This window comes from Salmo trutta, chromosome 20 (assembly GCF_901001165.1).
Source record: "Salmo trutta chromosome 20, fSalTru1.1, whole genome shotgun sequence".
Classification (NCBI taxonomy): Eukaryota; Metazoa; Chordata; class Actinopteri; order Salmoniformes; family Salmonidae; genus Salmo; species Salmo trutta.
This window is the reverse complement of record NC_042976.1, coordinates 39,299,864-39,313,249: the sequence shown is the minus strand read 5'-3', so window position 1 is coordinate 39,313,249 and position 13,386 is coordinate 39,299,864. Positions and strand designations below refer to the sequence as shown.

General features: G+C 41.3%; 1 protein-coding gene across 3 annotated transcripts; it reads left to right on the top strand.

Annotated features, from left to right (window-relative positions):
* Positions 1-8,781: 8,781 nt before the first annotated feature.
* Positions 8,782-13,198, top strand: LOC115156027 (Golgi reassembly-stacking protein 2). 3 transcript variants are annotated; one of them, XM_029703218.1, is made up of 10 exons: positions 8,782-9,008; positions 9,454-9,534; positions 10,056-10,259; positions 10,415-10,501; positions 10,605-10,735; positions 10,826-10,958; positions 11,088-11,211; positions 11,669-11,752; positions 11,848-11,964; positions 12,070-13,198. In XM_029703218.1, the coding sequence occupies exons 1-10, from the start codon at positions 8,946-8,948 to the stop codon at positions 12,336-12,338; spliced, it is 1,293 nt and encodes a 430-aa protein (XP_029559078.1). In that variant the 5' UTR covers positions 8,782-8,945; the 3' UTR covers positions 12,339-13,198. The 3 variants fall into 3 exon arrangements, with proteins under 3 accessions (XP_029559078.1, XP_029559077.1, XP_029559080.1); XM_029703217.1 differs by having other exon boundaries at positions 8,783-9,008; positions 11,666-11,752; XM_029703220.1 differs by lacking the exons at positions 8,782-9,008; positions 9,454-9,534 and adding an exon at positions 9,541-9,651 and having other exon boundaries at positions 9,713-10,259; positions 11,666-11,752.
* Positions 13,199-13,386: the final 188 nt, after the last annotated feature.

Here is a 13,386-nt window from a genome sequence, read left to right as displayed (position 1 = left end):
AAGAGTCTATGCGATTGCCATTCTCCGTTCCTCAAATGAATCACCCTGGATGGGGAGTTTTATTGGCGGATCATCTCACAGCTGAGCTTTCACGAGGCCCTGCCGTGTATTCCGCTCCTCTCATTAATCACACTTTGAAGATATTTATCATAAAAAGCATCACACTGTGCTCCCTTTACCTTTTTCTTTAGCTCTCAGAGAAGCCCATTTCAGAGAAGCCCATTTCAAGGCTCTGCCTGGGTGCATTTTATTTCAACCCAGTCATACGGGAACCGAGTGTTTCAGTGGTGCAAGGTGAGCTTTAACCCCCGCTCCCCTGCGAGACAATCCTCTCGGTTTCACCGGTCACTGCCGTGATCATTATGGACGCGATGCCATTGAATGTTTCGTAAAAGCAACACAAAATACAGGATTGGGGGGGGGGAAAATCACATTCATAAGTGGGTAATTGAAATCATAAACCGTTCTTCTTTTCTTTGAATCAAAGTGGGATAAATAAAGTAGTTAGGTTGTTTTGCATCAGTAATGGTGATAATATTGTCTGGGCTTAATTGAACTGATGCATAATTACAGAGCTAATTTGGAAGCAGGTGTCTGAGGCTCTTGAAATAATTGAAGGTTAATGAAAACAAAGGAGCTGTATTAACTGAACCAGCATTTGTATCACCCAATAATTGGCTCCTTTAGTCGTCACAATCCAGCGACTCAGCAGAGACAAATGGCTTCCCACAGGAAGTTACATTCTCAACCTACACTGGAATGTAAATATTAGTCCTTGGACTTCCACACAATGCAAAATGTATCATCTCCAGAGCTGTATTAGCATCACCAAGATTGTTTGAACAAAATGTCAATTTTGACAGAAACATGTAAGGGGAATAAAGTTAACCAATCACAAACGCCTTGGAACAGCTCTCTGATATGGAGCATAAAAGTCATATTGAATTGTTTCTCATATTGCTCCATCACCTTAACCAACAATCTGTAAGCCCATCAATTCCAATTACAAGCATTATTAAACTTTGATCATGTCCAAAGCAGGCCTTTGAAAATAACAAGCATGGCTGATTTCCTCTCTATTTTCTCAGTCTCTCGGGGTAGACTGTCTATGAACACCAGACTGTGAAATGCCTGCTGTCTGACTGGCCACTAGGATGACCACCCTCCATTTCACACCACAATTACAACTTCTCCGTCCCCAACACACAGCCTATGAGGAGATGGTTGTCCTAAAGAGGCTTTAGTTTTCTTGCCCAGTTGAAAATGAAACAAATCCAAGGTTCAATCTGAATTCATCTAGCTGAACCTCTGGTTTTTAATTATGCTATAAATCATTTAGTGGTAGTTTGTCAGAATGTGTCCAGATATGATATTGGTTTCATCTGCTTGTTGTACAATCTTTCCATCGATTTTGTGGGATATTGATATTTATGATGATTTGTGCTTTAGAGAGGTCTTAGATGCAGCCTCTTCCTCCTAACCACAGCACTGGGAGTTCTCTCTCTCAGCGGTATCTCTGCACCTCCAGCGTCCTCATGTGGTCACTGAGGTCCCAGACGGTCTGCACACCATGGGGTTCTCCCCCTATCCCCTCTCAGATGGAGAGCTCTCCTCTCATATCTACCCATCAGTCTAGTCATTGGGTTCCTGACGCGCCAGATCCATCTCCCACCCTGGGGAATCACTGCTTCATTATGCCCCTGATAGATACTGACATTCCCATTGTGCGCGGCTGGTCTAATGAAATGGTGATGATGATATTCACGGGGGCTCATTGCCACGCCGCCCCCTTTTTGCACTCTCCCTCTTTCACGCACGCACACACACACACACACACACACACACACTCACTCCATAAATAGCCTTTTAATAATAGACCATATCTTCTTAAATGTTGCTAAACATGTTTATTTTTGATCAACTAAAAAACAAAAGTATTTAACCTTTATTTAACTAGGCAAGTCAGTTAAGATTTTTTTTTTGTATTTTACAATGACGGCCTACCCTGGCCAAACCCTCCCCTAATAACCTGGACAATGCTGGGCCAATTGTGCGCCGCCCTATGGGACTTGTGCCTCTTATTGACCTCGCGGTTCACTCCCAGCGCAAGGCTTGATTTGTCTTGTCAGAAAGCAAACGTATAAGTGCAAGATGAATAGTGCATCGACAGCAACATGTTAATTTCTCTGGCTATCGTGTCTGAACCCCTAATGGGGCTCTTGTTAAAGTTGAAAGGCCGCTAGTAAATGTCTCTCTTAGACAGTTTCTAAAGGCAATTAACGTTTGCCGAGAGCAATTACACCGCAGCCAGGCAGCCTGTATGCTGATTACCACCGTGTACTTTAGAGGAACAAGAGGACTGTGATGCAGTGCTCAGCCTCACTCTAACACGGCTCAGTGTTTCTAACATGAGGAGGGCTGACACTGCCGGGGTACTTACTATGAGCCATGAACTGGCCTGGCAGGGAACACGGCGTCAGTGGTCGAAGTGAAAACAATAAACAGTGATAACTGTGTGATAAACATTTCACCAGCGTATATGCCTGTTCTGACCTGTCAGCTAAAACACAGGCTCTTCTCCCTCTCTCTGAGAAATACTTTATCTCTGCCTCCTAGCGCAGTATGTCTGTGAGATGCAGCTCCTCGAACCACAGTCTCCCCTTTATTTTTGACAGTCTTCTCTTCCAAGGGGTACAGAGGATTCATTAAGTTTATGTCATTAAAATACAAACCCGCTGCAGCGCGCAATTCAAGGCTTCGCTACTGGACCACAAGCAGAGAGCCAAAGCCAGACAGGAAGGAGATCATGGCTGGCGACCACAGCTCTGGAGGATCCCATTCACCATCATGACAGGCCAGGCCAGGCGGTTGGTGTGGGCAGCCCAGAGAAGAGACAGCTCTTTGCCGTGTGGTGCGCGCTGAAGGATCAAACATGTGGACTGCCACATTTAACCCAGAGAGGTAATGTTTTTGCTCTGCTTTAAAAAGCATTGTAACCCTTACCGTAACGTAAAATATTGGTCATCTGATCTACACACACATTTTCATGCCCAGATTGTTGCCAGTTCATAAGTAAAATATACTCATTTATTTTATGGGCTTCTGTGTTTAGCATTTGCTAGTATTGACATTCCCAAACTTTTTGGGTCTTTCTTCAGTAACATAACACCACTAAAATGTTGACTCTTACAAAACATCCAGGTCTGTGTCCTGAAAACTCCCCAGAGGATGCAGAGTATATTTTACTGTACTGTAAGAATAGATTTTCAGGTACACTAAGAATACTATATTTCCTTGGTCCAGACTTGCAGTGTAAATTACTTGGAGGACTGAACGGGTATAAATCTGTGACAGCCACATAGAGCGGCCCTGAGAGGAATGATGATTGCAGGGACTTAAGGCGTCAGCAAGCTGCTATTGAAATACTGAGTTTATTTATTTTCCTCTAGGAGGATAGTGTCATTATAGACACTAGGCCAGAAGATTGTTCACTGCTTAAAAGTAATAGGGACAAAACTGTAATGTCACAAATCTAATACTTTTGCACAATATATAAATCATGTGTATAAATAAAATAGTATTACCATAGTACTGAATTCAAGAATTGTAAATGCAGTATGCCCATAGAGGCACACATATTGTATTAATTTCTGTCCAGGAATGCAGATTAAGCATTCTTTCATTCTTACAGTTTGTTATCAGAGTCAGTATTACGTAAGACATGCTGATCCTAATGCCACCTAAAATACTTGTAGGACAGAATTATTGTTGTCCTCTCAGCCTTGAACGCGTTACCCACAGAGACCATTTTCAATATAATGTGTAAAAGGCCAGGGCAGATAATAACTCTTTCTAGTCTATGATGGGGTTAGTGCTTTGAAGTGGGGATAATTTGGCCTCAAAATAAGAGCAATAAAGGTATCCTTCCGCTAGGGAGATTTTTTTCCCAGTATGATAAATTGTCCCCCTTATAATGGAAAAAGGCCAGTAAAAATGAACTTTTATAACCACAGAGTTTTGAGGGCAAGCCTAACATAAAGTACAGTAAGCTACTGAATCCTTATATATATATATATATCCTTCTTTGTAAGATAAATAATAAGCTTCATTTAAAGTTAATGCATTTGCTTAATCAATGCATTCATGTTTTTACAATACAAATAAAGGTAATTGACTAGATGTATAGGTTTAATATTGATTAGTAAGTCTAATCTCTGATATTGAGAGATTCACTTCACTATCCACGCAACCCCCTGCATTTGGCATATGTTTATACGGTCCCCCACATTGGCTGATTAATCGCAGCTGTATTATTGTAGAAACAAAATCAATGCCGTTCTGCTTTGTTTAATTTCACACCACAACAAGAGTGGAAACCGTTGTTTACCTGTTATAGAATTTCAATCCAACATATAGGCTACTCAGTCATTTTTTTCACTGCAAGAGGCTGCGGTGGAAAGCTACTCTAGATCAGAGTATGCCTATATCGAGTTCATCACATGGACATTCATCCTGAAGGAACTCCTCTTGATTGATGAGTGGAAGCAAAACCCTGAATAACTTTATTTCAAATGATATGATAAGACCTGAGACAGAGATACTCAATGATGTATTCATTAATCTGTTTGTGCAACCCACGTTCCTTATGATAGTGATCTTCCTTATCACCACACGATTCTATAACACCCTTTATCCTCTTACCTTAGCCTCGTCCGCTCCTGCTCTGAGATGATAGCCATATGCATGGCTCCTCCCAATGATGGTACTGGACAGCACCATCCAGCACCTATTGAATCAACAACCATGTTGGTGTTTTCATTTACAATGTTTGGGTGCCGCCGTGATGGTTAAAGGATAAAGGCGCTGATACAGTTTGCTGAGGAAATCATTACATTTATGTCAGGTCGTCTGTTCAACATGACATTCCTTTCTCATTCAAAAAACGTCATGAGACACGTTGATAAGGTTTCACTTGGTATGCCTGTTTTGTGATGATTCCCCAATCATGAGATACAGTGCCTTCAGAAATGATTCATACCATTTGACATGTTCCACATTTTGTTGTGTTACAACCTGAAATCAAAAATGTGTTTTTAGACATAATTTGCAAATGTATTGAAAATTAAGTAAATATCTCATTTACATAAGTACTCACACCCCCAAACCAATACATGTTAGAATCACCTTTGGTAGCGATTATGGCTGTGAGTTTTTCTGGGTAAGTCTCTCTAAGAGCTTTGCACTTATTGTACAATATTTGCACATTATTCTTTTTTTTATATTCTTCAAACTCTGTCATGTTGGTTGATCAAAACTAGACAACCATTTTCAAGCCGATTTAAGTCAAAACTGTAACTGGGCTCTTCAGGAACCTTCAATGTGGTCTTGGTAAGCAATTACAGTGTGTATTTGTCCTTGTGTTTTAGGTTATTGTCCTGCTGAAAGGTGGATTTGTCTCCCAGTGTCTGTTGGAAAGCAGAGTGAACCAGGTTTTCCTCTAGGAATTTGCCTCTGCTTAGCTCTATTTCTTTTCTTTATATCCTAAAAAAAACTCCCTAGTCCTTGTCGATGACAAGCATAAATATAACATGATGCAGACACCACCATTCTTGAAAATATAAATTGTGGTACTCAGTGATGTGTGGTGTTGTATTTGCTCCAAACATAATGCTTTCTATTCAGGGCATAAAGTTTTACTTTACTTTACTTATTGCAAACAGGATGCATGTTTAGGAATATTTTTATTATGTACAGGCTTCTTTCTTTTCACTCTGTCACTTAGATTAGTATTGTGGAGTAACCATCCTCAGTTTTCTCCTATCAAAGCCATTAAACTCTGTAACTGTTTCAAAGTTACCGTTGGCCTCATAGTGAAATCCCTGAGCGGTTTCCTTCTTCTCCGGCAACTGAGTTAGGAAGGACGCCTGTATCTTTGTAGTGACTGGGTGAATTGATACATCATCCAAAGTGTAATTAATAACTTCACCATGCTCAAAGGGTAATTTTTACCCATCTACTGTTGAAGTCAGAAGTTTACATACACTTAGGTTGGAATCATTAAAATGTGTTTTTCAACCACTCTACTTTGTGCATGACACAAGTAATGTTTCCAACAATTGTTTACAGACAGATTATTTCATTTATAATTCACTGTATCACAATTCCAGTGGGTCTGAAGTGTACATACACTAAGTTGACTGTGCCTTTAAACAGCTTAGAAAATTCCAGAAAATGATGTCATGGCTTTAGAAGCTTCTGATAGGCTAATTGACATCATTTGAGTCAATTGGAGGTGTGCCTGTGGATGCGTTTCAAGGCCTACCTTCAAACTCAGTGCCTCTTTGCTTGACATCATGGGAAAATCTAAAGAAATCAGCCAAGACCTCAGAAAAAAATTGCAAACCTCCACAAGTCTGGTTCATCCTTGGGAGCAATTTCCAAACGCCTGAAGGTACCACGTTCATCTATACAAACAATAGTACGCAAGTATAAACACCATGGGACCACGCAGCCGTCATACAGCTCAGGAAGGAGACGTGTTCTGTCTCCTAGAGATGAACGTACTTTGGTGTGAAAAGTGCAAATCAATCCCAGAACAACAGCGAAGGACCTTGTGAAGATACTTGAGGAAACAGGTACAAAAGTATCTATATCCACAGTAAAACGAGTCCTATATTGACATGACCTGAAAGACCGCTCAGCAAGGAAGAAGCCACTGCTTCAAAACCGCCAGAAAAAACTCAGAGGTTTGTAACTGCACATGGGGACAAAGATCGTACTTTTTGGAGAAATGTCCTCTGGTCTGATGAACCAAAAATCGAACTGTTTGGCCATAATGACCATCGTTATGTTTGGAGGGAAAAGGGGGAGGCTTGCAAGCCGAAGAACACCATCCCAACCGTGAAGCACGGGGTGGAAGCATCATGTTGTGGGGGTGCTTTGCTGTAAGAGGGACTGGTGCACTTCACAAAATATATGGCATCATGAGGCAGGAAAATGATGTGGATATATTGAAGCAACATCTCAAGACATCAGTCAGGAAGTTAAAGCTTGGTCGCAAATGGGTCTTCCAAATGGACAATGACCCCAAGCATACTTCCAAAGTTGTGGCAAAATGGTTTAAGGACAACAAAGTCAAGGTATTGGAGTGGCCATCACAAAGCCCTGACCTCAATCTTATAGAAAATTTGTGGGCAGAACTGAAAAAGCGTGTGCGAGCAAGGAGGTCTACAAACTTGACTCAGTTACACCAGCTCTGTCAGGACGAAGGGGCCAAAATTCACCCAACTTATTGTGGGAAGCTTGTGGAAGGCTACCCGAAACGTTTGACCCAATTAAACAATTTAAAGGCAATGCTGCCAAATACTAATTGAGTGTATGTAAACTTCTGACCTACTGGGAATGTGATGAAAGAAATAAAAGCTGAAATAAATCATTCTCTCTACTATAATTCTGACATTTCACATTCTTAAAAAAAAGTGGTGATCCTAACTGACCTAAAACAGGGAATTTGTTACTAGATTAAATTTCAGGAATTGTGATAAACTGAGTTTAAATATATTTGGCTAAGGTGTATGTAAAGTTCCGACTTCAACTGTACCAATAGGTACCCTTTTTTGCGAGATACTGGAAAACCTCCCTGGTCTTTGTGGTTGAATCTGCATTTGAAATTCACTGCTCAACTGAGGGACCTTACAGATAATTGTATGTGTAGGGTACAGAGATTGGGTAGTCATTCAAAAATCCATGCAACTTATTATGTGACTTGTTAAGCTTTTTACTCCTGAACTTATTTAGGCTTGCCATAACAAAGGGGTTGAATACTTATTGACTCAAGACATTTCATCTTTTCATTTTTAATTACTTTGTAAAAATTCTAAAAACATAATTCCACTTTGATATTATGGAGTATTGTGTGTGGGCCAGTGACATCAAAGCTCATTTGAATACAATTTAAATTCTGGCAGTAACACAACAAAATGCTTAAAAAGTCGATAGGTGTGAATAGTTTCTGAAGGCACAGTAGACACAATAGCATACACTGCTTTCTATAGCTATACTGTCCCATTCTAAAACATGGCAAATAGCCAATGCAAGGTGATTTAACATTATACATCCTTCACATTACATTTTTTTTCTTTAGAGTGACCTTAAATAACCATCAAATAAGAGCATCAAAATTTGTATAAATGCATAGCCTACTAAACTGCTGAGAAGGGGTCTTTCCTGAATTACTTTTTTTGTTTTCTTTGTAACTTTTCATAACACACACATTCGTTTGATTAACTGGATAAAAAAAGTATTTAAAAAAAACACATTGAACACACAAAAAAGCCACAAAGTTTTAGTACCTTGTGTTTTAGACGATGCCAGAAACCAAAGACAGTACAGTATGAAGATAAGCAGAAACGGCTTATCCAATAGAAATCCTCGATCACGCTTGTATGCGATGTCATGGCGACGTTGGTTAGCTAAGCGCATGCGTAGAATTACGTCAACGGTTGTCTCGCGCCAAAATGCGCATGTGCAAACAGTCAAATCAAAGCCCCTCCTTCAATATAAAGTTGTTTTTGCCGAAAATGAAAACATGTCAGTTGGTCAATTTCACGAGGTTGGAGTAATAACATGTTCAACTACTTAAGATTGGTTCGAATCTAAGTTGTGCTTTTAGATTTCAAGGAATTTAACAACTAAAGTAAAACATTGTTCCTGTGTTATTGACCTCTCAAACCCCGGCCTGGTCTGCTTGTCAAGCGTTCCCGGAAGGCTCACGATGTTGCGTCTCTGGGTTTAGAAACTCTCTCTTGCAGTGTACCGGAAGTGTTGCTATGTAGGCAATTTAGCCTATTTTTCGAATCATTCCGGAAACAGAGGGAAATAAAAGCTACTGTGGCTAGCCAGCCAATCGCAGTTTCACCACAAAAATATCCAGGGTTTGAGGAGACATGGGGGGAGCACAGAGCATCGAAATACCTGGAGGAGGATCCGAAGGTTATCACGTCCTCAGAGTATGGATATTTGCTTGCCCACGGGGTCATGCTAAACCATGAGCTGTAACTGGGATAGCTGATAATGGGAACAACACAGGAATGCTTGTCAACAGACTGAATGATGTTGCGGCCTTCTGATTGCCGTACCCTGTCAGTGTGTATTTTAGGGGCTTCCTATGAGCAATTCACAACATGTTTGCTGTTCAGAAAACAAACTATGTGTAGTCTAACAAATTAAACAGAGCACTGTCTGACAACTTGCTAGCTGATTTGGCTAACTAACTAGCTAGATTGCAAGCCAGCCATGAAGCTAGGCCATCACTTGACTTGAGGAACCGGTCCGTCAATGTACAGTGACGGGGTGGGATTTCCTTTCAATCCAGAACACAGTTGTTGTTTCATTGAATGTTTCAAGGCAATAATATGATTGTGCCATGTGCAAACTTCATGTCTCAATTTGCAGGTGCAAGAGAACTCCCCTGGTCATCTTGCAGGATTGGAACCATTCTTTGACTTTATTATTTCCATCAGTGACACAAGATTGGTAAGCAGTCATTTCTCAAATGATCTACCTCCTGTATCTGTCAGATCCCTTGCAGCTCAAATGTTTCCAAAGCCAGGGATTCAAGACAACCAATAGCTGGACTAACTTTGTTTACAGGTGATGCACTTTAACATGGTTGTGAGTAGATAGTTACAACCAGAAGTTACTTTGTTTACAGGTGATGCACTTTAACATGGTTGTGAGTAGATAGTTACAACCAGAAGTTACTTTGTTTACAGGTGATGCACTTTAACATGGTTGTGAGTAGATAGTTACAACCAGAAGTTACTATGTTTACAGGTGATGCACTTTAACATGGTTGTGAGTAGATAGTTACAACCAGAAGTTACTTTTCGTTGCAGGTTAGGAGAGCATTTTACCTAACCCTTTTCCTAAATTATTAATCCTGATCCTGCTACATTCATTCTCCTAACCTGCTACGAAAAAGTCACGTCTGGTCGTAGCTTTATACCACCTAGTCAAAACCCTTTCAAATCTGCTAACGTCTTCACTCTTGTCAGAACAAAGATAATGACACATTAAAAGACTTGCTGAAGGTGAACGTGGAGAAACCCATCAAGATGCTGGTATACAGCAGCAAGACACTTGAGCTGAGGGAGACAACAGTCACACCCAGCAACATGTGGGGAGGCCAGGGGCTGCTGGGAGTCAGCATCCGATTCTGCAGCTTCGAAGGAGCCAATGAGAATGTGTGGCATGTTTTGGTGAGCGAATCGCCTTGCAGTTTAGAGCTGCGGACATGAATGAATGTGAAACAGGAAACGGCAGGATTGTGTAGCTTAATCATGATGTGAAGACTTTCACTAACCCGAGTGCATATATTTACAATATCGATCTGCATTCTATTTCTTGTCCTCAGGAAGTGGAGCCAAACTCTCCTGCAGCCCTGGCTGGTTTGAGACCACTCACTGACTACATCATAGGTGCGGACACTGTCATGAACGAGGTGTGTGGAATGCCTTTCTTTAGTGACAATTCAATGAATGTTCTCCCTACGCTAAACTGTTGATGATGATTGCTATAGTGTTTGGCTATGTTTTTCCCCGCAGTCTGAAGATCTCTTCTCCCTCATTGAAACTCATGAAGGGAAAGGGCTTAAGTTGTATGTGTATAACACTGACACGGACAACTGTCGGGAGGTGGTCATCACTCCAAACTCTGAATGGGGTGGAGAAGGCAGGTAATGGCATTGACATTTGTTGTTCATTGATTTAGCTGAGGTGCCTATAGGCTGGCAGGTAGCACAGTTACTCTCTCTGCCCTTCTTCAGCCTAGGTTGTGGGATTGGCTATGGCTACCTGCACAGGATACCCACACAGCCATTTGAAGAGGGTAAGAAGATGAGTTTCCCTGGACAGATTCCAAGTGAACCGGTTTCCCCACTCAAGGATGGCTTCACAGAGGTAAGACATTTTTGGAAATGACCGACGACTTTTCACTCCTAATACCTGGCAGTCGCATGAGGGAATTTATGTACTCTGAGAATATTCGACAGCGCTAGGTGTTGATCACAGTTTTAATTTGTTCCTCAGGTTCAGCTCTCTGCTGTCAGTCCTCAACCTGCGGTGCCTTCTGCTCCGACTGGGTTGGAACAAAATCTCGCTGACCTGTCAATCAGCTCAGCTTCTCTCACTGTCCCGAACGCTCTACAAACAGGTATGCTAGGTATCATTACTCTTCATTTAGATGCATATTGCTTACTGACTTGATATCACCAGGTAAGAGATTAGTATTCTCGGCGGTGTCAGAGGAAGGCCCAAAAAATTGTCAGACTCCAGTCCCCCGAGTCAAATGGCCACCCGGACTATTTATATTGACACCCCCATCATTTGTTTTGTACACTGCTGCTAATCGCTGTTTAATATCTATGCATAGACACGTTATCCCTACCTATGTGTACAAATTACCTCGACTAACCTGTACCCCCGCACACTGACTCGGTACCGGTACCCCCTGTATATAGCCTCGTTATTCTGTGTTACTTTTTATTTTTTACTTATTTTCTTAACTCTATTTCTCAAACTGCATTGTTGGTTAAGGGCTTGTAAGTAATTCGGCGCATGTGACAAATAAAATTAGATTTTATTACAATGGATTGTCTTTGTCCAAGGAGTGCCTACTATGCCACTGTTGCCTAGCCAAGTCGGCCCCCTGCTAAGCACTGTACCTCCAATCCTCCCTGCTACCACGTTACCAGGTACACGCTAGACACGGTTTGGTAACAATATAATGCTGCATGTATAATTTGCATGTGGCTTTGTGTATTTAATTATATTCATATTTCCTGCACAGGTCTAATGTCGTTACCCGGAGGCCTACCTCCCCTTCCCAACCTGCCAAATTTGAATTTCACTTTGCCAGACTTCGGCACTGTATCGTTACCAGGTATTGGAGGGATTCCACCAGCAGGTAATGTCAATGTTTTCAAGATTCTTTATTTTTAAAGATGTTTATTTGAATACTACTTTCAGTAATGTTTCTGTATTGCTGAAACATTCCACCTGTGTTCCTCAGGTTTCCCTCCATTGCCCCCTCTTCCTCCTCTAACTCTATCCATGCTCAACTCTCAGCTGCCCCTGGTCCCAGGGGTAACTCTGCCTCCATCTGAGTTCACTCTTCCACCTGTCTCTGCAAACGTCAAAGTCTCCTATGAGCAGAGACCTGCCCTCATCCCGGACACAAAATCCTCCAGCGCCCCAGTGGTCATTGACAAATTGACGGAAACACTCCTCCCTACACCAGTGGCCTCCTTTGAACCAACAGAAGCGACCTCTGAGTCCTAACAGAGAACCATCTACCAACAAGCTCTACTATCTTTAAAATTCAACAATCTGGAAACACTTATAGTTGTACTACTGAAACTATGGTTGTGCCCCTAATTCTCCACTTTGTTCCGAAAGTGTGTATACTTCCTGTCATGGATTTACAAGCTCTGGATTAGTGTAATCATTGGCGAGTGTTTCTCTTCCCCCCCTTAAATCCATCATGGGAAGTGTGCAGCCAAGTGCACACTCTGGAAAAAGGGTGGAGAATCAGGATGTAGCCATGGTTGTTGAAACAGCAAAGGTCCTCAGAAGGATGGGAGAATGGTGAGAGAGACCCACTTTAGTAAATTGATACTGCATTACAAGCTAAGGGCTCTTATTCAATCCGTGTAGCGGAAGTTCGGCTTTACAGTGTGATTGGAATTTAAAGGCAATGTTCCCGCTTTAGTGGAGACTGCATTCACGGTAAATGCTGCAATTGTGAGCTCAAAGCAGCAATCAGCAGTAGAAACAAAGCATGCTCCCTGCCCGTTTTGGTAAAACGCTGAGGGATATGTAACCACTCATTCATAGACAGAGCTATGATGCAAAAAATGTGTTTACAAACATTGGAGTAAAACAAGCTTATTTTGGGTTCTGGACAGTTGGACTCAGCTCATGAGCCATTTATATTCTTCAAAAATTCCATATCAACAAGTCCAATTCTAATTGTGGAATCTAACACTTCAGCTTGTACTAAAACACTTCATATGAATGAAAGTGTAATTGAACCATCCCTTAAATGATCTTTTTTGCCTGGGTGTGAAAATGACGGTGCTTTACTTTTGAAAACCACAGGGTGTCAGTATAGGACCAATAAAATCTACTTGGGTGAACAATGGGATTGTTCATTGTGCACTTAATATGTACTCTTTGAACTTGGTGGGACAAAAATATTCTTTATGGATGCAAATTAAACTCATGTTTGTAGCTGTAGATACAAGTAGGTTTGCATGATTCATCGCCGTGTAGGCCTAATGCACGTAATGTGTCTATTGAGCCCTTCAGCATTTTGTTTTAAGATGGT